Source organism: Myotis myotis, unplaced genomic scaffold (assembly GCF_014108235.1).
Source record: "Myotis myotis isolate mMyoMyo1 unplaced genomic scaffold, mMyoMyo1.p scaffold_m19_p_14, whole genome shotgun sequence".
NCBI classification, from domain to species: Eukaryota; Metazoa; Chordata; class Mammalia; order Chiroptera; family Vespertilionidae; genus Myotis; species Myotis myotis.
The window spans coordinates 37,370,494-37,395,532 of record NW_023416318.1 but is presented as its reverse complement, the minus strand read 5'-3'; the positions used below and the strand labels follow the sequence as shown (position 1 = coordinate 37,395,532).

The 25,039-nt window shown below is 45.3% G+C and overlaps 1 protein-coding gene across 1 annotated transcript in view; it reads right to left on the bottom strand.

Annotated features, from left to right (window-relative positions):
- Positions 1-14,514: 14,514 nt before the first annotated feature.
- Positions 14,515-25,039, bottom strand: part of EIF2AK2 (eukaryotic translation initiation factor 2 alpha kinase 2) — a 178,259-nt gene continuing 167,734 nt past the window's right edge. Inside the window, exons 12-15 of the mRNA XM_036335545.1 lie at positions 20,495-20,623; positions 17,006-17,107; positions 15,174-15,227; positions 14,515-15,090 (exon numbers count right to left, since the gene is read on the bottom strand). Of these exons, the coding sequence (XP_036191438.1) occupies positions 14,968-15,090; positions 15,174-15,227; positions 17,006-17,107; positions 20,495-20,623 (408 nt within the window). The 3' untranslated portion in view covers positions 14,515-14,967. The remainder of the gene's footprint in view (positions 15,091-15,173; positions 15,228-17,005; positions 17,108-20,494; positions 20,624-25,039) is intronic.

Below are 25,039 nucleotides of genomic sequence, written 5' to 3'. Positions count from 1 at the left end.
ACAATATTGTTATCACACCTAAGAAAATGAATACTGCCCCGCTGGCGTGGCTCAATGGTTGAGCATCGACCCATGAACCAGGAGGTCATGGTTGGATTCCTGGTCAGGGCACATGCCCAGGTTGCAGGCTCGATCCCCACTGTGGGGTGTGCAGAAGGCAGCCAATCAATGATTTTCTCTCATCACTGATGTTTCTATCTCACCCTCTCCCTTTCTCGCTGAAATCAATAAAAGTATTTTTAAAAGAAAATGCATAATTATTCTATGTCATCTAATATGCCAAGCCCCTTGCCCAGACTGCCCATTGGGTCTCCTCTCTCCTCATCCAAATCCCCAGCTGGAGTATTACTTGTAAGCCCTGTGCAGATTAACTATTTTCTATGCTTAGCTACTGCCTTACGGCAGAGTTATCATCTCTTTAAAGAGCAGTCGCCAACCATTCAGACCTCATGGACCACAGGTTGCCAACTGCTGCTTTAAAGTCTTTGTGAGAATAGATACAAAATGTATTTAAGGTAAATAATTGTAAACGCTAGTGAACTCAACATCCAGTTTAAGAAAAAAAAGTTAGCAGTACCTTCGAATTCCACTTCCCCAGGCACATCAATACTGTCCCTCTGATGCCACGGCCCACGTGGCCTCGGGTTCAAAGACTTGGAAAAAGGGCTGACACGCAAATTAATGCATAAGACAAGAAATATAAATTTGGAAATCATGGGGGAGCCAGTTGTGATCTTGGTACAAGAGATCAAATTCCACTGAGTCTCCAGTCCCATCTGCTTTTATTGACTAGAATACACAATTGCCTTTTAGGAATGTTTAGTAAACAGTAAGATTATCAGGTTGGGGGGAGTTTGCTTTCCAGCGGTTCTCAACCTGTGGGTCGCAAACAATGAAAATACATCCTGCATACCAGATACTTACATTACGATTCATAACAGTAGCAAAATTACAGTTATAAAGTAGCAACGAAAATAATTTTATGGTTGGGGGTCACCACAACATGAAGAACTGTATTAAAGGGTTCGCAGCATTAGGAAGGTTGAGAACCACTGCTTTAGGCCATTGAGTCATCAGCAGTAGGTAATAAAATACAGATATTCGCCTCACCCAGTGCACGAATTTCGTGCACTGGGCCTCTAGTATGAACAATAAAATGGCAATAAATACATATCTATCAACAGTTGAATCTAAAAATTGAAATAAATGAACTAGGAATCTAATGAACAAAATAAACTGATGAATAAAATAGAACCAGAGGCATGAAAACATGGAACAGACTGATGAATCTCAGAAGGAAAGGGTAGGGGAGAAGGTGGGAAGAGATTAACTGAAGATCTTATATGCATATATGCAGTACCTATGGACACAGACAATAGGGTGGTGAAGGCCTGGGGCAGGGCAGGAACTGGGTGGAGGGGGGTAATGGAAAGGAAAAAGGGACATCTGTAATACCCCCAACAATAAATATTTTTTTTAAAAAAAGGGGAAAAAATGCAAATATTCATCTTGTGTATCAAAGAGCCCCATTCAGCCTTCTAACTGGAATTCTCCCATTTATATTAATTACTGTTGATCTTGGTTCCCAGGATCGCTCTCCAGAGATAACCATTATCAGAATTTAATATTTCTCAGACATTTCCTTCCCTTTATTATTGTTTACCACATTTTTTTTGGATTCCTACACAAATTGTATCATTTAGCATGTTCTGGAATTTCATATAAATGGAATCATTCCGTATACATTTTCTGTAACGTGCCTTGTGGCTTACATTGTTCCTGAGGGTGAATCATGTTATTACATTTAGCTGTCATTTGTCCATTTTCACTGCTCTGTAGTATTCCAATGTGAAGATAATACAATGTATGTATCTACTTTTCTCTTGATGGACAGTAGTGTTGTTTTCTGTTCCTTTGACTTTTACAAACAAGATTTCTATGAACATTCTGTAGGCATGTATGTAGGAATGGAATTGATGGCTTTCTTATTAGAGGATTAATTGTTTTCCAAAGTGATTGCATATAATTTATCTTTATATCGTTACAATTATTCTCCAACAGGCTTGTTAGCTATTTAAAATAGGGAAAGAGCTTTTTTCCGAGTCTTCATAATAAGGAGCTGAGCTACGGGAAAGTCAAATGTAAAAATGTTTTTGAAGTTAAAAAGTATAGCCCTGGCCGGTATGGCTCAGTTGGTTGAAGCATTGTCCCATACACCAAAAGGTGGCAGGTTCGATTCCCAGTCAGGGTACATACCCAGGATGAGGGTTCGACCCCTGGACAGGGCACATGCAGGAGGCAACTGATCAATATTTCTCTCTCTCAATAATGTTTCTTTTTTTAAAAATATATTTTTTATTAATTTTTTATAGAGAGGAAGGGAAAGGGATAGGATTAGTGATAGATCCTCCCTTCCCCCAACTGGTGGGCAGAGTATGACCTAACCTGCAGCCCAGAAATACCTGAGTGACTAACCATGTACCTTATATGGACTATACATTGAATCACCAGTCCACACTTGCCAAAAACCCTAAGCCCTTGTTCCTGTATAGACCATACATTAAGCCACCAATCAGCGTGCACTGAGTACACTAAGCCCCCATTCCGCCCCACAAAAGGAGTGCCCACTTCTGCAAGAGTTGCGAGACATCCTGGCAGGCCTCTTTCCCTTAATAAAGCCTGTAATGCTGGTTTTCGGCTCCCGACTGGTCTCCCATTCTGGTGCCGAAACCCAGGAGAGGTGAACGGGAGCGTGGACGATCCTCGGACCTTGCCCCGAGTTTCTCTGGCTCTGCCAGGTGGTACGGTTCTGAATTGATTGCCCCGCCCGGACCCTCTCTGGAACCCTGCTGACCCAGGACACGTGGGGATCTCGTCACTTCCCTCCCAACGGTAGGCTTCAGGGACTTTTCCCACCCACATTTTTTTTTTTTTTCGCTCCCTGTGACCTGGAGGGGCATTAGCGTCCACAGAGTTTCCAGTATACTCAGCTACTCGTTCTACGAAAGCCCAGGCGCCTGGCCAGGGAATCCTCTTCTACTCCACAGGAAAGGTGTCTCAGGGTGACAGTCTTGGAACCTTTTCTCGGCCCTCTCTCTCTACAGCAGCGGTTCTCAACCTGTTGGTCGTGAACAATGAAAATATATCCTGCATATCAGATATTTACATTACGATTCATAACAGTAGCAAAATTACAGTTATGAAGTAGCAACGAAAATAATTTTATGGTTGGGGGTCACAACATGAGGAACTGTATTAAAGGGTCGCGGCACTAGGAAGGTTGAGAACCACTGCTCTACAGGTTGGTTGAGGGAAAAGGAGGACGCTCCTTGTTCCTTCCCCAACTTCCAATCGCCCTTCCCTCCAGTCATGGGGACCTCTCAATCCAAACCCCCTTGACACACCCTTAGGGTGTCTCCTCGCCAATCTCTCGACCCTTGGCCTTTCTGGCTACATCAAACCAAAGAAGCTCATTTTTTCCTGTAACACTGCCTGGCCACAATATAAACTCGACAATGGGGGGGGGGGGGGGAGGGTATTATCCGGGTAGCCATTCCCTTCTCACTTTCTGATCTTTCTCAAATCGAAAAACGCCTCGGCTCTTTCTCTTCAGACCCTCTAAACTAGCAGCCGCCTTCTCCCCAGTCCCTGAGAGCCCAGATCCTGAGAACGTGAGCTCCAAAACAGCCTTTCCCACCTAACACTCATTCTCAGGCGACCCAAAGACTGCCTTCCTCAACAGCCTCTTCTATTCCCGCGTCCATTCTACCCCTGAGGGAGGCAGCAGGAACTGAGGGCATAGTCCAGGTCCCATTCTCTATGTGTAGCCTCACACAGATTGAGAGGTATTTCAGGTCTTTTCCACTAACCTGACCACCTTTACTCCCCCAATATATCCCACAAATTTCAAAAAAATAGATACAGGTCCACAACCCCCTCAAAAAGACCTCGTTAAACTGACCTTTAAGGTCTTTAATGATAGAGACAGGTATTGTAATGTATCCCGCAAATCACACAAGGACGCCTCAAGAAGTCGAATTAAAGAGTCACGTTTATTGCAAATCTGGGACTATGAGGGGGCATTTCGCTCTTCCAAATCTCATAGTGCCCTCCCCAGTCCCAACATCAGATTTATATAGGCAAAGATCACAAAGGTATTGATTACATCCCAGGGTTTGGAATGAGGAACCTGGTTTGCAAAAAAGCAGTTTACAGAAGCAGACTTAAGCATGTTATCTAAATTATAGTTTTGGTCTCCGGATCACTGAGTTGACAGAAGCACATCATCTAAATAGCCCTTGAGTCTTGGGACCACTGAGTCAAGAGGGACATGTTATCTGGAGTCCTCTGACCTTGCGATAATTGTGCTGTCCTTCTCAGGTACAGAAAAATGTGCTTTGATAACCAGTATGACCACAACCAATGGGATATTCACATTACAATCAATAGGGTATTCAATCAAATGGGATAATTTATATAATTCAGAAAATCAAAATAACTTTTCTATTGTTAAACAAAGCAAATAAGTACAGAAGCCAAACAGCAGGGTTAAAGTTAAACTATAGTTTCTACCTGAGATGATTGCTACCATACTTCAGGGAGACCCAAATCCAAAAACAAAGGTAAGATCAGGCCAGGCTAAGGCCCAGAAGGAGGCCTTCCAGCTCCTAGCCACCACTCTCATGAACCCCAAATGAAGTGCCGGTCCTACAACTGCCGGTAAGTCAGGGGCTAAGCCTCCTCCAGGCCCATGCTTCAAATGCAGCAAGGAAAGACACTAAGCCAAGTCCTGCTCAAACCCGAGACCCCCTCCTGAGCCCTGCCCAAGATGTGGAAGGGAAGGCCACTGGAAATCAGACTGTAGTCTGGCCCCTCTGATTTAGGCTTCAGCCAGTCCAGCATGGCTGCCCTCTGGATCCACTTTGGAGCTCCCAGACCTCCTGGGACTGGCCACCGAAGAAGCTGCCCAGGCCCTGACAGGGCCCCACAGACTTACATCACAAGGACAGAGCCTTGGGTAACGACTGTGGTGGCAGATAAGCCGATCTCCTTTTAATTGACACTGGGGCCACTTATTCTGCCCTCTCTGAATTCGCTGGGACCCTTGTCTACTCCTCAGTCTCTATTATGGGGGTTGACGGATTAGTCTCACAGCCATTATCCACTTCACCCCTATACTGCATTTTACCAAATAACCCCATTCACTCTTTTCTCATTCTACCTCGGTGCCTGGCCAGGGCTACCATGTATCCTCTCATAAAGCACAGTTGTCCCAAACCACAGTAACCTAATGTTATGGGTTCAATCAGTGAGATAGACTACTGACTCAGAATTTAAATTTAAGAGCCTTTATTAAGCTGGCCAGCTGACTACAGCATGTACCTCTTCGCAGAGAGCCTCGCAGCTGCAGTAGTGACCAAGGGTACAGCAAAGCTTTTATTTGCGAAAACTACAAAGCGTTTCGTTAGCTGTTCCTAGAACTGGCAGGGTAAAAAGTTCACAAAAAGATCACAAGTATAAATTGGAGGAAAATGGGGTCACACCTGGCTGGGTTTAATCATAATACTTTGTTTTTCTAAGACAATTAGTAATTTTTCTATGCCATGGTCCCTGCCCCTTAGCACATTCAGTAATCTTTCCAAGCCACGGTTCCTGCCCCCAGCACATTCAGTAATTTTTCTATGCCACAGTCCCTCCCCCTGGCACATTCCCTACTGGTCTTAAGCCCGAATCAAATCTTTGATTCAACGCTCTCCTCTACAATATAAAATTGAGGAGGCATTTGGCAATGCAGGGGCTGAATAGTAGCCCAAGGAGGAGCAGAACGACTGCCAAGGAGGAGATCAGGGTAGTTAGCCAGGGGGACCAGGAAAATAAATTCTCATACCAATTGCCCTCGGCCTTTCTAGCCTCCTCTCGGTCAGCCAGCTGTTTTCGCAGTTGGCTAAGGCTTTCCCTGATCACCCCCGAGTGGTTGGAATACTACCTCTGCGAGTACCTCAAGGGCTGGCGGGGTTGTGGCTGCAGGTGGGGTGGGACTGGGTGTTGTGGCAGGCTCGCCCTCCCTGGCTTGTCTAGGGACACAAGGGGCAAATCTGGTTGAGCCGCACCCGTAACCCCTGGTTCCGGAATTTCCCCAGATTTCTCCAAATAGTTTACAGAGATCTGTCCGGATGACAGGTGCTCCAACTCTGACAACAGAGCCTATAACAGTCCCATCAATATTGCATGTGACCTCCCAAGAGTAATTTTTGGCCAGATGGGGATTTCCCAGACCCGGGCAGACAGACGAGGAGAGTCAGGAGGAATGGGTCTCCGGGCTTCTGGACCCACCATCCCTCGATGCTGTCGTTCGCCTTCTTAACCTGCATACGATGGATCCAGTGCCTCTTTCCTGCGACTTTGATGGCGGTTGGAGTGCTCAGCACCACCTGGTAGGGTCTATCCCATCTAGGTTCTAGGCTGCCAGGGCCGTGGCGTTTCACCCAGACGAGATCACCCGGAGAGACGGCAGGCTGCATTGGACTGGATCTTAGCACGTCCTCCTCCTGTATGGCTCTCACCACCCCCTGTGCCGACGTAGCGCTGCTCTGCAAAGCCTGTAAGGACTTAAGCAAATTTTGGGTAAACAGCCGGGCAAGATCTTCCTCCCTTAGGTGGGGAAGGAGAGGTGGCTGCCTGCCAAACATAATTTCAAAAGGGGTGAGTCCTTTTATATACGGGGTGCACCTAGCTCTGAGGAGAGCAAAAGGAAGGAGACTTACCCAGTTTTCGCAAGTCTCTAATTTTAACTTAGGTAATGTTTCCTTTAAGGTCCGATTTATCCTCTCTACCTGTCCAGAACTCTGTGGTCTATAAACACAATGCAATTTCCAGGTAACCCTCAGGGCCTTAACTATGGATTGTGTAACTTGGCGATAAACGCTGGGCCATTGTTGGACCCCATGTACAGTGGTAGGCCAAACCGGGGGACAATTTCAGTGAGTACTACCTGTGCTGTCTCTGCCTTGGTTGGGTATGCCTCAGGCCAGTCAGAGAAGGTATCAATGAAAACCAGCAAGTATTTATACCCTCCTTGTCCTCCTGGTATCTCGGTGAAGTCCACTTCCCAGTGTTCTCCTTGGTTCTGACCTTGGAACCGCTGCCCTGGCGCGGCCACAACAGGGGGCCCTTGATTTACCCGGGCATACACTTGGCACCTTCTAGCCAAGTCTTGGGATATTTTCTGAAGCCCTGGGATGTAAAATTCTCTTCCCAGTAGTTCTGATAGCTTCGTTCCCCCCAGGTGGGTACTCTGGTGGGTCTGGGAAGCGATGGTCCGCCCCAGGGCTTCTGGCACTATAGGCTTCCCATCTGGCAGAATTAGCCATCCAGCCTCTCCTTCCCGGGCCCTTAGTTTCTCAGCTAGCCACTGCTCCTCTGGCAGATGAGTAGGCTTCTCTGGGAGCCTTCGTGTTGGCAGGGCTACGAGAACTTCTAGGGACCCTACTGGTCTTTTAGCCACTTCCTTGGCCCCTATATGGCTGCCAGGAGGTTGAGTATCTCAGGAGCATTTTTCCTTTTTCCTCCTGATGTCAGGAGATCTCTTTAAGGTGGCTCCCGTGTCCTCCTGTAAGGGCAGTGTGAGGAGATACAGTGGGGCCTTGATTTACGAGTTTGATTCGTTCGGAGACCGAGCTCGTTAACTCAAATTACTCTGTCAACTCAATGCAAGAAATCGGCTGAGAGACAGCTGGTATCTCAAAAAACTCGTGAGTCGGGACACTCGTAAGTCAAGGCCCCACTGTTTATCCCTGTAGTCCCTGGGTAGGTCTGTCAGGGCGAGTGGCAGGGCAAGTGCCGGGGCGCTCACCAGGGCTTCTTTCTAACCCTGGCGGATTGTAGATCTCCCCTGGTTCCTCCTCATGTTACTACTACCGCCCCCGCATACCGGGTACCTTCCTCTATGAAGCTGCTCCCGTCCATGTAGAGAGTCTCATCCGGATTCTACAGGGGCTGGTCCACAAGGTCCTCGCAGCGGGAAGCGAGGGTAGTCAGTGTCTCCTTGCAGTCATGTAAAGGGGCCTCTGCCTCCTCGTCAGGGAGGAGTGTGGCGCGGTTCAAGGCAGCTGTTTTCAGGAAGCTGAAATGTTCACTTTTTTTTTTGTTCCTTTCCCCACTAGAGGGCCTGAGTGAGTGCTATGAAGTTCTATAAGGAAGTCCACCTTTTGGCCCCCCACTGTCAGGGTTATCCTGGGCTCTCAGGGGCCAGCTGAGCCCTGACAACCCTAATCTACTTCCTCCACCAACATGGGAGTCGGTTCTCCCACACGTTCAGGGCACTCCCTTTTCCAATGTCCTTCCTTTCTGCAAAATGCACAGTGATTTTTCCCAAGCCGGGGTCAGACTCCTTTTCTCCCCGCGAGGCTTTTCTTTGCCCTTGTTGTCTCTCCGGCCCCTTGGGCCTTTTTCCTCGCTCATGGCCAGGAGGACCTTCGCCATCCGGGTGTTTAAACCTGCCATCGGGTCGTCCCGATTGTTAAAAACCTTCTGGGCCATCTCAACCAACTCAGAGACTGATTTCCCCTCAAAGCCCTCTAACTTCTGCAATTTTTTTCTAATACCTGGGGTCGACTGGGAAACAAATGCAACATTGACAGCCCTCCGATTTTCCAGGGCATCAGGGTTAATGGTGGTATACACCCAATAGGCCTTGCGCAGCCTCTCAAGGAAAGTTGCCAGACTCTCGTTAGGCCCCTGGACTGTCTCTGTCACCTTAGAGATGTTTGTGGGTCTCTGAGCAGCAGCTCGGATGCCCCCCAATAGAGTCTGGTGGTACCGATCGAGAGCCTCCTTTCTCCTGTCACTACTGGGGTTCCAGTTGGGTCGCCTGAAGGGAAAAACAGCCTCTAATCTGTCTTGGTCAGATGTAGGCTGTCTATCCGGACCCTGAAAAAGTTTCCTCCCTTCCACCCTGACCCCCCCCCCCCTCTTCTGAAGTGAAAAGGGTTTGCAGCAGCTGCTGACAATCATAAAAAAACACGGACTCCAAAAGAGAGATTAACCCCTGTGGGTTCTGGGAGAAAGAAGGACCCCGGCCCCTCCAACCGCACAGGCCACTGGTAGAAAAGGGGGACACAGACCACAAAAGGCTGCCCGTCCAGACTCAGGTCCAGAGGGCCCGCCCGCTGCAGTGGCAACACGGGAGCCGAGGGACCAGCGGACGCCCCCAGGGTCCTGCAGGCCCTCCCCCTCTCTGTCTCCACACTCTGTCCCCTGCCCAGTGCGAGGAGGGGAGAACGGAGCCAGGCCCTGGACTGGTGTTTCCGAAGGAAAGGAAACCAGCTGTGGAGGAGGCAGGGGCTCCAGATCGGGGTCATTTGCCGCCGCTGGACTGGCGGGTGGGGAGCACACGGGGGAGGACTGACCCTGGGGAGTGCCTCCTCACCTGGACCTTGCAGAACAGGGGGAGTTTTTCCCTTCTGGGCCGAAGCCAAGAGGACTGTCTGTCTCTGTCCCAATTTCTTTTCCTTATTCTGACAACCCTTTAACCACCTTGGTTTTTCAGTCAAAATATCGACCCATACTTGAATAAAGGGAATTTGGTTGGGGTGACCCGGCCAGCTGTAGACAACATGGTGAACCTGAAAAGCAGTGGTTAAATTATAAGTCCCTACGTCCGGCCATCCCACCTGGAAAGTGGGCCACTCCCGTTCACAGAATTTCTGCAAATCAAAAGCATTAACATCATAACCTTTATATCTACCCCAGAACTTCAATTTAATACAGAAAATTTACAACCTAGGTAAGAGCAACTGATAGACAGAAATTTTTATTAGCTAAGTGGGCTGATTTCCCCTAATAGTGGGCAAAAGACTCTGAGAAAAATAAGTCTCGCAGCTGCTAGAGACTTTTGCAGACCACTACGGGTCCAGCCCAAACGTTTAGCCAGACGAATCAACAGAAATGCAGAATAAATCAAAGTAGCTTTCACTTAACACAGACCAGTTAATGAGCAGCCAAGACAGACGAACAGCCATAATCATATTCTCAGTAGACTAGCCCAGACTGGAGCCGAGCAGATAAACAGAACCTACTGGAGGAGTTAAGACTAAGACTTCGTCCAGTCCCCCTTCTCGGTAGCAAATTGGCTAGTCCCATACAAACAAACGGTTGTTCACTCATAATTCCTCAATCGAATCCTTTTTTTTTTTCCAACATGCAAACAGTGGGTTTACTTTGTCCCGACCCATGATGATCGGTGGTGAGAGACAGACAAGGGAGGGGGTGACCTGTTTTCACAGATGCTCATGCAGATGCCTGCCTGGCCGCGTCCCTTGGAAACTTAGATTCATCTTAGTTAAGGTGCACCCGTATAAACCCTGGGCCTGGTCACCTCCACGTGGGGGTGAGTCACCGTTATGCTATATGATGAATCACAGAACCACAGGTCATGGAGCCACACAAAGGAGAGGAGAGGACAGGCCCCCTCCACACTCACACACTTTCACCAGACATTCACTCATAGTTTAAACAATCCACCCAATTCCTAACAAATTCCCAATTCCTGAGGGAGCTCTATGGCTTCCCAGGAGGTGATCAAGCTCCCCTTCCACTCACTTGGTGTGGGTCGACGAAGATGACTGACCCTAACCCATTTGGACAAAGACAAAGGCAACAAAGAACAAAGACAAAACAAACCAGACAAATGCAACCTAAGGTTGCCCAGAACCTGCAGCTCGCTCCTTGAAGTCCTGAAAATTTTTCAAAAAACATTGCAGCGGGGTGCACACAGAAGCAGACGACTTTTCTGACAACAAACACCAAGACAACAAACACCAGACAACGAACACCAGACAGACAAACCCGGTGCAGCCTACAGCCGCACGAACCAGGGACCCCGGCCACCGTTGTGGCCACGGGTCAGGACCAGGAGTACCGCTGCGTCCAGCCCTCCGTATAGGTGGCTTGGTTTCCGAATCAAAAGTTTTGGGTGGAGTCTCCCTCCGCCTCCCTGGGACCCAGGACGGAGACTGGAGGCCTCTTTGGTAGTTGTTCCCCACAGGGATGTGGGGAATCTCGCTGCGGGCCTCCAAATGTTATGGGTTCAATCAGTGAGATAGACTACAAACTCAGAATTTAAATTTAAGAGCCTTTATTAAGCTGGCCAGCTGACTACAGCGTGTACCTCTTCGCAGAGAGCCTCGCAGCTGCAGTAGTGACCAAGGGTACAGCAAAGCTTTTATTTGCGAAAACTACAAAGCGTTTCGTTAGCTGTTCCTAGAACTGGCAGGGTAAAAAGTTCACAAAAAGTTCACAAGTATAAATGGGAGGAAAATGGGGTCACACCTGACTGGGTTTAATCATAATACTTTGTTTTTGTAAGACAATTAGTAATTTTTCTATGCCACGGTCCCTCCCCCTAGCACACTACCTCAGTTTCACTCTCTCACCCCACAAGGCCGAGCCATTCCTGGGACTGTAAATGCCTTATCTCCTTATCTCCTATATGACTGTCCCCCCCTCTGAAAAAGAAATTTTCTCCTTTCTCAGGCTCCCTGGGTACTCTCACTTCCGGGATCACAACTTCAGTCTTCTTGCAAAGCTCCTCTACGACATGACATGGCGAAGGGACCCCCTCACTGCGCCTTTAGATCCCAAGGCCAACATGCTCACCCCTTTAATACTCTGAAACTGCTGACCTCAGCGCCTTCTCACCCCGACCCCCTCCCCACTCCCCCCTTCCCAAAGAACAACCTCCTTGACTGCACAGGCTTACTTAACAGTCTGGCTATTATCAGAAACTGAGCTCATTATCTCCCCAACCTTAGTACGTTATCTCTTGGAAAAATGCGTCAGTTTTCAACCCAAGCGGCTAGGGGCCTGGTAACAGGCTGCGGGGCCTACTCCCTCCTCCCCCAGCCTTTTCTCCAGCCTCATACCCAGGTCCCTGGCTTCCACTGCTCCTTTCCTTCCCTTTCTCTTTTCCCTTGTCTAGTCCTCACCCACAACATCATCCCCTGCTTTGGTTTCCTGATGTCTCTTCAATCTGATAATGACCCTGTTTTCGTCTCTCAGATAACGCAGCTGGTCTCTCAAACACTAAAATTAAATGGAACCTCCACATCCCCTACCACCCTCAGTCTTCGGGTAAAGTACAAAAGGCCAATCATCTCTTAAAAAAACACCTAACCAAGCTATCCGTAGAGCTCCGTATGCCTTGGACTGAACTACTCCCCCTGGCACTGAGACTGAGGGCCATGCCACGACAACCACTACTTCTAAGCCCCTTCGAGATCATGTATGGGCAGCCTTTTGCCCTTCACACCCTGGAGGACAATTGCCTTTCCTGGGAGACTACTTCCCTGCTTTTGCCCATATGAGGGCACTCTTACAACAACACGCTGATAATCTCCTCCTCCATCCCTTTTCTACAACTTTTTCTCATCTCTCAGTCCTCCCTGGGGACTTGGTCTGTCAAGAAAAAGGGAAAGGCATCCTTAACACCCACATGGGAGGGGCCTTTCCCAGTCATACTATCTACCCCACGACAGCAAAGGTACAAGGAATACACCACTGGTATCACCTCTCACACATTAAGCCATACAAACCTCTACACAAAACACTACCTTCCTACACTTCTACCCCCACAGGACCTACCTCTCTCAGGCTCACCATTGTCTCCCCACCATCCCCGAAGAAGATTCAGCAGCACCATCCAGGACCTGACGACTCATCATTCCTCACAGGCTCTTACCTGGCAAGGGACCCTCAGACTTTTCACTCCGGAAAAAGCTCAGGTTTGCAAATTCCTTTTTATATGTCTCGTCTCCTCAACATAATCCTCCTACAGGCAGCTAGCAATGAGTGCACCAATGAAGGTTTTTGGTCTTTTCAGGTGAAACGGACTTGGGATGATGAGGGAGTCATCAATTCTACTATAATTATCTTTATGAAAACCTATATTAATCCTCGACCTATCCCTCGCCCACTAAAGGACATTCTCTCTCGCCCTAAGAACCCTGAACCTACTCCTTTGCCCACCCTCATCAACACAACTTTCCACCTACTCTCTAACATCAATCCTTCTTTCTCTACATCCTGTTGGATTTGTCTGTAACTGGCTCGAACCCTCATCATAGCCACTCCAATCCCAAACTATTGGACCACTAACTTAACTCTTACCTATACCAGACCTCAATGCACCCTATACAACATCTCTCTCTTTAATATGGAAAACACTACCTGTTTAACAAATACCTCTCAAACCACTACCTCAACTACTCCTACACCTTACTACTGTGCAGAATCTATAAGTTTACCCCCTCCCTTAGCCTGCCCTCCACCGGGCATTTTTCTCCTCTGTGGGACTACAGCCTACACCTGTGTCCCCCAGGACCTGTCACACTCGCTCTGCCTTTATGTCTTCCTAATCCCCAATCTTTCTATCAAAACAGAGGGAGAACTCGAATCCTCTCTTGGTCTTCTCAGACCTCTCCACAAAAGGTTTTATCTTAATGGGTACGCAAATCCTCACTGCAGTAGGGACAGGAGTAGGAGGCATTTCCTCCTCTGTTCATTTCTACCAAAAATTGTCTGCTGAATTTTCAGAGGATATCTCCATCATTAGACTCCTTAGCAGCAGTAGCCCTACAGAACCCATGTGCTTTAGATCTTTTGACAGCAGAAGATCTAAAGACACTTCCCCGTGTCTTTCTTGGGGAAGAATGCTGCTACTTGGTAAATGAATCAGGAATTGTCAAAGATCACATTAAATCCCTCCGGGACAGGATTGACCAAAGACAATGTAACCAGCTAGAAGGGGGGTATGCCATTTTTGGCTCACTTACCCCATGGCTCCTCTCACTATTAGGCCCGTTGGTAACTGGTATTTATTCTTTTAATTTTGTTCTTTGACCTCTATCTCATACGCTGTTTCACTAGTTTTTTGCAGAACAGAATGCAAGCGTTCGCCAAACAGAAGGTGGGAGAGATCTATCTGGCCTTGAATTCAGAACCTAGAGACACCTATGTTACCGGAATCTTTGAGACCCCGGGTAGATACCCCTGACGATGTCTCCTCTCAGCAGGAAGTAGCTACAGAAGATGGACCTTTACCCCCTGACCTTGCCCCAACTCTCAATTTTTTTTACTATTACCAAACGCCTGGAATGATAGATCCTCCCTTCCCCCAACTGATGGGCGTGGTATGACATAGTCTGCAGCCCAGAAATACCTGAATGACTAACCACGAGTTGCTGTTCTCCATTGCGAGAAAGCCCAACAGGCCTCTTTCCCTTAATAAAGCCTGTAATCCTGCTTTTAAGCTCCCGACTGGTCTCTCATTCAGAAGCATCGATGAGAGAGAAACATCGATCAGCTGCCTCCTGCACACCCCACATTAAGGATGCTCCCGCAACCAAGGTACATGCCCTTGACTAGAATCGAACCTGGGAACCTTCAGTCCATAGGCCGATGCTCTATCCACTGAGCCAAACAGGTTAGGGCTCAATAAAGTTTCTTTCTCTACCTCTCTTTCTTCTCTCTAAAAATCTTTTTTTTTTTTTTTTAAGAAAGATGGAGGTTTCTGCTGAGCAGCATTTGCCTTCTTGTATTTTTAAATATATTTTTATTTGTTTCAAAAAGGAAGAGAGAGAGAGAGAGAGAAACATCAATGATGAGAATCATTAATTGGCTGCCTCCTGCACGCCCCCCACTGAGGATTGAGCCCACATCCTGGGCATGTGCCCTGACCTAGAATCAAACTGTGAGCTCCTTGTTCATAGGTCAATGATCAACCCCTGAGTGACACTGGCCGGGCTCTAAAAATCAATTTTTTTAAAAAAGGTGTAAACCTTTCTGCTAATGTATTAAAAAATTAAGGGAAAAATGAAAATAACAGGTAAATATCATCAATATTCCCTAGCAGATTTTAGACAATTACAGGAAAATGGAACATCAGAAGCAGGCTACTTTTTTAGAAAGGCACTAACGCGTGTTTCGCATTTTTTTCTCTGGAACATTATTCCACTCCTTCAAAGTCTTCAGTATTTCAGGTGTTTTAGGTCGCATCTTGGGGTCAGTCGCAACTAATTTCTGTAGGAGAATTTTCTGTAATGATAGAAAGACTCATGATGAGAAAAATAAATAAAACATTGAAAAAAATGAAATTCTGATTATTTTCAAGTGCTTACTTCTTTGTCGTCAAATATATCTGAGACATGGCCCTTCCTTAGATCTTCGAAAATCTGAAAATAAGACATATGTATATATATATTCATTAGGAAATTTCTCACTTGATAGAAAAAACAAACTTAGGAAGCACCGAAGCCTGGAGATGCCCTAAATCTGAGACATTTCCAGACCTTTGGAAAGTCTCTTCAGCCAAGAAGAAGCAGGACTCCACCCCCGCCCTCCTGCCCTCTACGGCCTCATCTAATAGGCATCTCTGACATCACAACATGATGCAGTGTTAGGAGCATCAGATGCCTTATCTCCCTTCATCCTCCTGGAACACTGTGCGACAGCTAGTTGTTTCGTACCGTTTCACAGAGGAGAAGGCTGTTGACTCCAGGTGCGTCCCTTTTCCTGAGCTACGGCCTAGGATGTCCAGTCCACCAATGCATGTAGTGGCTCCCCACCACCTTCTCAACAAGTTCACATTCCTGCCTTAATTTACCCCAACATGTCTTTCCTACCCCAGCAACCACCACTTCCGCGTAACTTATCTGCCCCAATAAAAATATCAGACGCTGCCTATAACCCCACACACACCCTGCACGTTCCTGTCTCCATGCTGGAATCACCTCCTTTCTACTCTGTACTATGAGAAGCCAAACCAATCCTTCAGAGCCCAGCTTCAATGCCTCCATAAATAATCCCGACAGCTGGAATGATCCCCTTCTAGCTGCTTCCCAAAGACTCCCTGCCTTCTCCCAGAACATGTACAGCCCTCTCTCACAGTAGCTTCCCGAGAACAAGGCTTATTCGTGTTTATAATCCTCGTAGCACGTAGCACAGTGTCTTATGCCAAGCAGGCATTCAAAATGTTACTGACTGATTCAAATAGAAATAAAGAGCGATGGTTTAATAAGATGCACACATCTTTCAAAAAAACCCAAAGTTTTTGGTCTTTAACAAATAGGGTTTGTTGTTTGTTTGTTTCTGTCTTTATTTTAATTTTTCAATTACATATGACATTCAATATTCAGTCTCAACACAGCTTTTCCTTTCTATCTTTAGTTAGAGAAATTCTGGTACACTAGTCCTCAGGGGTGGTTGTTCTGTAATTTAGTTGTAATTTTGATGTAGTGGTGGCAGGAGGTGAGCACAACGTCTACCTACTCGATCATCTTGACCAGAACTTCAAACAAAAAGTTTTGGTTGCCCAAACATGAAGGAAAGAAAAGCCATATTTCATTTACAACCAATGTTAATATGTTCAGGTCCATCATTACATGAGGCAATAAACTTTCTACAGCAGCACTTTGAAGATGATGGCCAATAATTTTTTTTTTAATCCTCACCCCAGGATATTTTTTCCATTGCTTTTCAGAGATAGTGAAAAGGAGGGAGGGAGGGGGAGAGAGACAGAGGAGAGAGAGACATCGATTGGGTGCCTCCTGCGTGCACCCAGACCAGGGCTCGTGATCAAACCTGCAACACAGGTTCATGCCCTGGACTGGGGATTGAACCCACGACCCTCCGGTGCACAGGCTAATGCTCTAAACACTGAGGAACACCGGCCAGGGCGACGGCCAATAATTTTTGTTGCTAAATTCTTTCTGTGAGCCCAGCTGGTGTGGCTCAGTGGACTGAGTGTGGACCTATGCACCAAGAGGCCATCAGTTTGATTCCAGGTCAGGACACATGCCTGGGTGCCGGGCTTGATCCCTAGTAAGGGGGTGTGCAGGAGGCAGTCGATCGATGTTCCTTTCACATTGATGTTTCTATCTCTCCCTTTCTCTCTCTCTAAAATCAATAAAAACATCCCAAATAAATAAATAATTTCTTTGAGATTATTTACCTTATATGTTTCCTGAAGACTGAGAGGTATATAAAGAAGCTCTGAAAGAATCAGCCCTAAGGCAAAGATGTCCACTTCATTTCCATATTCTACTGAAGCGAGCTAAAGAGATCAAAATATATTTACATTTGTTATTCACCTGATAGAAACATCTGTGCCTTCTGAAGCCAAAAAAATTTAATTTGACTAAAACATCCTATATAATAAAGAGCATATGCTAATTAGACTGGACTGTGGAACGACCTTCCAGGACAACCTTCCGGGACGACCTTCCAGAACTACCAGTGGGCAGGGGGCAGGGCACAAGGCAGTCAGGGCTGCTGCGAGGGCCAAGCCCCTTGCATGAATTTCGTGCATCGGGCCTCTAATATTATATAACAGTACTTTTTTGTTAGCAAGATCTGTGGAGTCTGACTGCCCAAGTTCAAATCTTTGTCACTAAGTAGCTGAATCACCTGTGTAAATTAACCATCAACATGGGAACAATCCCAACCACAAAATGGAATAACAATAGTTTCAACCTCAGAGTTTGATTGTGGGGTTAAATGAGATGGGGCAGCTGAAACAGCTAAAATAGTTCCTAGCAAGCAACCTGAATGCAAATATTCATAGAAGATTTATTCATAATATCTCATAACTGGAAGCAATCCAAATGTCCATCAACAGGAGGATGGATAAACAAGTTATGGTATACAGGCATACCTTCTTTTATTGTATTTCACTTTATCGCATTTTTAAAAACTAGATCAGAAATCCATTCAGAAACACTTTATTGTGATGTGGGATAGCAAATGATATTGTTTTCCCAAAAGGCTAATAAATTCAAATTTATTTGCAAAATGCTGTCTTCTGGTTTCTTTTCTCTTCCCTATTATTGCCTCACCAAGTACTAGAACATTACATGAGCTTAATGAATAAAGCAGTGGCAGAATTTGAGGAAATGACTCCAATTTTGGAAGTTGTTCTACTCTTAAGTAAAATGCTATCAAACAGCATCACATGCTACAGAGAAATAATCCATGAAAGGAAAAGTGAATCAATGTGGCAAACTTCACTGTTGTCTTATTTTAAGAAATTGTCACAGCCACTTCAACCTTCAGCAAACACCACACTGATCAGTCAGCAGCCATCAACATGAGGCAAGACCCTCCACTAGCAAAAATATTACTATTCATTGAGGGCTCAGATGATGGTTAGCAGTTTTAGCAACAAAATATTCTTTAATTAAGGTAATATGTTGTTGTTTAGACACAATGCTATTATACACTGGACAAGCCACAAGGTAGTGTAAATAACTTTTATATGCACTGGGAAACCAAAACCTTCATGTGACTTGCTTTATTGTGATACTCCCTTTATCGCAGTGATTGGAACCGAACCTGCAATATCTCTGGGGCATGCCTGTATTCATACTAGGGGATAGTATTGCTAGTACAGCAACACTTAGAGGTTCTCCAATAAACATCACTTTGGGTGAAATAATCAAATGCAAAAGAATACATACTGTATGATCCCATTCATATGAAGCTTAAGAGCAGGGAGAACTAATCAATGGTGATAAAAATCAGAGCACTGGCTGCCTCTGGACGGTGAGGAGGACTGACTGGAAAAGAGCATGAGGGAGTTTTCTTGGGTGAGGAAAATATTCTACTTCATAAGCTTGTGGGCTTCACAGGTATATGCTTTTGTCAAAACTAAAGAAATGCATACTTAAGATCTGTGCATTTTGCTCCACCTGGTTTGGCTCAGTGGATAGAGCATAGGCCTGCGGAATGAAGGGTGCCCGGCTTGATTCTGGTCAAGGGCACATGCCAGTAGGGGGTGTGCAGGAGGCAGCCAGTTAATGACTCTGTCTCCTCATTGATGTTTCTATCTCTCTCCCCTTTTCCCTCTCTGTAATCAATAATAATAATAATAAAAGGTCTGTGCATTTTATGCTATGAAAATTATTCCTCAATAAAATTTTTTTTTAATTTAAAAATCACTAAGAAAACCAAAAGCACAATAATGAGTGATTAAAAAAAATATTCTGAGGGAGACATTGTAGGATGCAGGAGATCTATACATATAAAAGCCAAGCAACTGTAAGGACAGAATGACCAGAATGACCAGTCGCTATGATGTGCACTGAGGCAGCCAACCAGCCCGATCGGGGCCCCAATTATCCCCCAAGAACCTCCCACAGTGCCCCCCGCTGGCCCCATCCCGAATCAGTCCCCCATCCTCCTGCATCTCCCCCTCCCCCACCCCCAGCCCGGTCCCGATTGGCCCCAAATTCATGCATTGGGCCTCTAGTATTCAATAAACCGGGAGTTAAAAGGGAGCCATTAGCTTCTTAATTATCTGCTACTTTCATACTCCACAAAAAACTTAAATGACATTTTTATGTCATATGGAAAAATGATGAAACATTATTGAGTGAAAAAAAATCAAGTCACAAGAGAACATTGTAGTATTCCAGTAAAAATGTAGGTATGTACATTTTCATGTAAAAAAAACCTGTATAAATATACATTTGTGTTTGTATATTTTGATAACTCCCAGAAAATGATCTAAAAGGACAGACAACAAACTGAGAGCCTGCAGACCTGCAGACCAAAGGGTTCCGGGTTTGGTTCTGGTCAAGGGCATGTACGTGGGTTGTAGGATCATCCCCGGCCCAAGCCCTGGTCGGGCTCGGGCATGAGGTAACCAATCACTGTGTTTCCTTTACATTAATATTTCTGTCTTTCCCTCTCTCTTCCACTCTCTCTAAAAATCAATGGGGGTAAAAAACCAATGGAAAAATAACCTCAAGTGAGGATTAAAAAATAATGATAATAAATAGATTTAAAGAAATAAAAGGATATAAGTGCCCATCAGCAGATGAATGGATTAGAAAACTGTGGTACATATACACAATGGAATACTATGCTGTGGTAAAAAAAAAAAAAAAGGAACTCTTGCCTTTTGCAACAGCATGGATGGAACTGGAGAGCATTATGTTAAGTGAAATAAGCCAGTCAGAGAAAGATAAATACCACATGATCTCACTCATTTGTGGATTATAGAGAACAACATTGACTGATGAAAAGGGACAGATCCAAAGACTGAGAAACAGCGATCAGGCTATCAATCCCCAGAAGGAAAGTAGGAGAGGGCGGGGGTAAGGGGAAGAGATCAACCGAAGGACTTGAATACATGTATATAAGCCAAACCAATGGACATGGACAACAGGGGGATGGGAGCATGAGTGTGCGGGGCGGGGGTGGGGGGAGGTTGGGGGTTAATGGGGGGGATGAGGACACATTTGTAATACCTTAACTAATAATAAAAAAATAAAAAGAAATAAAAGGATAGATAACAAACTGTTGTTAGCAAAGTAACGATAAAAAGGAAGGTTCAAGGGAATTTCCTATTTTTATTCTAAACACTACTGTACTGTTTTAATTTTATCAGTGGTGTCTATTACTTTTATAATTTCTTTAAAATGAAAGAAATAAAAAACACCTGTTCTGGGCTCATGTAGAGTGGAGTTCCCCGGTCTTCCGTCCGCTGTTTATCATGTTTCTGGAAGGTTACAAGTCCAAAGTCTCCAATCTTTATTTGTTTTGTATCTACTAAAAATATGTTAAGTGGCTACAGTAAAAGAAAACACAACATTTAATTCATAAGTACCACTCTGACAGACTGGCATCACATATCCAAATCATATTTAGCAATGGCTATTGTTTAGAAGTACTTACAGGGTGAGCAAAAGTAGGGTTACAGTTGTTCACATGGAAAATAATACAATAATTAGTAAGTAATAGTACAAGAATAAACACTGTTTTGTGTACTCACAACTGTACACCTACTTGTGCCCACCCGTGAGTAAGGCATTTAAACTTACACAGGTAGCCCAAAATAGAAAAATTAATATCACAGGTCTTTAAAATGCCAGCTGAGGAAGGTCAGCAAAGAAGGCTTCGGCAGAGCTGCCTCCAAATATCTGAAGAGTTGTTAAGTGGAAGATGGATTCACCGTATGGCCCCATGAATAAATCCAGGGCTAGAGGGTGGAAACGGCCAAATGATTTGCTTTAGTGTAACCTAAATATACTAATAGTGGGGTTCAAAGAATGCGAGTCCAAGAGTTCCCTATCCCAGGAAGTATTCAAGACAGAACTGGACATCCACTTGGTGGAAATGTTGCAAATATGAGACCAGCATTCTATGGGGATCGAAGTAGGTGCCCTTATGATCCCTTCCAACGTTGAGATCCTCAGACTGGGTCTCTACCCAGTAATGCTGCAGGATATCCTGTGCAGAGCTTCTCATGGGGGTTTCTTGGATGTCAATTTCTCTAGGCCTCTGGCACCTTCTTCAAAAACATTCCCCCTCTATCCCTGAAGGCATACCAAGTTAACTGGAAGCTGATAACGAGCACTGAAGTATTTTTCCCATGTGACTCTGAGCAGATAGGGGAGGGGTGTTCATCCTATTCCACAAATTTATAGAAGGTATTGACCAACATTCTAAAGACCATGAAGAGAGACGGTTATTGAGGAGGAAATTAATATTTTGCTATTGTTGAAAAAGATAGACTTTCAATACAATGATGGGCTGTATATTCACACAGAGACCTCATGATCTAACATGTATGAGAGGGCCGAGTAAAGGCACTGAGAGGGAAGAGACATCAGCCCAGGGCAGCTGAAAGAGGAGCTTCTAAGAAGCCTGCCAGAAAAGGTCCACACAGAAATTAGCAGTTGGATTGGGACAAGCAACAGTGAGACTGGAACCTAGCACCAAGAATACAGGTGGAAAGCTGTGCATGTGTGTGCGGTGGGTGTGGAGAAAAAAATGTGCCAATGCTAATTCAAGTTCCAGTGCAGGAATATGTTGGGTCTGCAAGCGCAGCTGCTAGTCCCACACAAGGCTCTCTGTCACCTGACCCTGAGAAACAGGAAGTTACATTTACGGTGCTAGATAAGCTGACTAGGACTGTGTAGTAAAAATATCAGATTGCTTATTTACTGTTCATTAAAAAAAATAATGCACCATTGGTTTAATCAGTTATAGTATGACTTAGGAAAATGTTGGGTTGTAGAACATAAAAAAGAGTGCTAATTTTATACAGGAGGTACAGGAATCAGGTCTGATGCTCAGAGGATGACCAAAGAGCCTGGGCCTAAAGGGACTGAACCTCCAATAACCATAAGCCCTCACTCCAGAAACGTCTATGTCCCTCTCTTAGTGCCTTTGGTCTAGTTCTTAGGATTCCAACAGGAAGTGGTGAACACTGGCAGGTCTCAAAGAGGAGCTTTACTGGATAAAGACCCCTCTCGGGCAAAGCCACCTGCAGCTAGTATTTTGCTAGACGTCACTAAGAAACGTGCTTGCCTTTGTTTGTACCCTATTTCAGATTCGAAACAAGAGACAGTGTAGCAGTGAAGCTAGAACAGTTGGAGAAGATGAAAGAAGGCTCAGTAGAATTAAAGCCTGACCTTCGAGCCACTGCAGCAATAGAGCAAACAGTCTGCAAACAGACACAAGAAAAGATCAGTCCACAACCTGGGGCAGGGGCAGTGTGGGATACAGAGAGGTGCAGGGGAAGGCAGACTCCAGTCTGCACCCGTCAGAACTGCACTAATCCACCCTCAGGAGGGTATGGGAGTTAATACCCATACTTCTGTATTTTCTTAAAAATTACTGCACAAATAGATAACTGTGCTTGGTTTCTCATGTAACGCTATGAATTATTTATTCCAAAGTGAAGGTATAGCTATTCTAAATGTATCTTTCTGAACATAGTCTTTATTATGTTCCAACTTCAAACAATACCTTCAGATATTGTTAAAGAGAGATATTGGCCCTGACCAGTTTGGCTCAGTGGCTAGAGCGTTGGCCTGTGGACTGAAGAGTCCCAGGTTCGATTCCGGTCAAGGGCATGTACCTTGGTTGCGGACACATCCACAGTAAGGGGTGTGCAGGAGGCAGCTGATCCATGTTTCTTTCTCATGGATGTTTCTAACTCTCTATCCCCCTCCCTTCTTCTCTGTAAAAAATCAATAAAAGCCCTAACCGGTTTGGCTCAGTGGACAGAGCATTGGCCTGTGGCTCAGGGGTCCCAGGTTCGATTCCGGTCAAGGGCATGTAACTTGGTTGCGGGCACATCCCCAGTAGGGAGTGTGCAGGAGGCAGCTGATCGATGTTTCTAACTCTCTATACCTCTCCCTTCCTCTCTGTAAAGAATCAATACAATATATATATATATATATTTTTTTAAATATATTTTATTGATTTTTTTTACAGAGAGGAAGGGAGAGAGATAGAGAGCTAGAAACATCGATGAGAGAGAAACATTGATCAGCTGCCTCCTGCACATTTCCCACTGGGGATGTGCCTGCAACCCAGGTACATGCCCTTGACCGGAATCGAACCTGGGACCCTTCAGTCCGCAGGCTGACGCTCTATCCACTGAGACAAACCGGTTTCAGCTACAATATATTTTTTAAAAATCAATAAAATATATTTAAAAAAAGAGAGAGAGATATTGGAACCAGGTGGACTCCAACATGAAGGCATCAGACATTCAGCCACTGGGAAGACCAAGGATGCATATCATTTAAGGGCCCAACAAACTGCTATCTACATAAGTGCTTATTTCACTCAAGGAAACGATTGCTTCATTCCTCATTCCTTGGTGTTTCAGATAGGTGGGCTAGCAGATAGCACCATGCATGTGGACGAGGTGCTTCTGTCTGATGCGGAGTGATCCGGAAAGGCTTCACAAAGGAGCTGGGGTAGAGGGGACAGAGAGAAGAGAGTCCCATGCAAGAAGGTGAGCAAAGAGACAATGACAGGATTCCACATGACTTGTCTGGGATGAGAGTGGGCACATCACAGGGCACAGAGTATGGAGGAGAGACTGAAAAGCTGTTCTCTCTTCACTCATTGTGATGAGATGCAAAAATGGGAAAACTGCTCTTCTAGACCACGTAGGATGCTAGGAAGACAGAAGAAATGAAAATTACAAAGGTTTGCTACAGGTTCCAAGGCTTGGATTACTGCAATTTTCCAATCATGGGGCAGCGGTGTCCAAATGCCAAGGAAATTCTAGACTCTGGACCTAGCAGCTGTGACTGCCCTCAGAGTAAAGGCTGAGAGAGAGGAGAACCCAATTCCCAAAGCCACAGTCATCAGAGTGCTTCTGCCTCTCAGACAAGCCCGAGTAGCAGGAGGCGCAGAGAGAGAGCAGCCAGCGGGCTGTGCCAGCCACAGTCATTATGTGCACGGGACGTTCAGCACGTTAAAGCTACGAGTGTTTGGAACTGGAGTGACTATCAGCCAGACAGCACCAGAAGTGAGTGGGCTTCTTCCTGCAGGGCTCAGGTTCTTGACAAGCTCACTCGCCCTGGAGATCTTCTGAGTGGATCTGGGGAATGAAATGTTCTAGATCCATTCCCACTTTAGAGGATCAGAGATATTGCTTCACGACTGTCAACCAATTCAAAAATTTGAAGAGATGGGTTTTTCAATTATTAAATTACATTGATCAATTTTCCACTTACCTTAAGGTCTCTATGAATTAACCCTTCCGAATGTATATAATCCACTCCTGTTGCTATTTGCTTAAATAATCCCAAAGACAAAGCTTTGTTTGGAATTTTCCCTCTTCTGTTCTCAATCCAGTCTTCCAATGTCCCTTGATCACAGAATTCCATTTGGATGAAAAGGCACTTCTTCAATGATCTGGATATAAAATTCAAAGAGAAGTAACAATAAAAATAACTTTATTAAATTACATTTCTTTCCTAAAATTATACCTTCTCTTCTTTTTTATCCTCACCCGAGGATATATTCTTATTGATGTCAGAGAGAGAAGAAGGGAGAAAGAGAGAAAGAAACATCAATGTGAGAAACATTGATGATATTCACCAAGGATCAAACCCACAACCTGGGTATATGCCCTGACTTGAAATCGAACCAGCAATCTTTCAGTGTATGGGATGACGCTCCAGCTAACTGAGCACAAAACATGTCTCAAAACAGAAATCTAAATAAATAATTT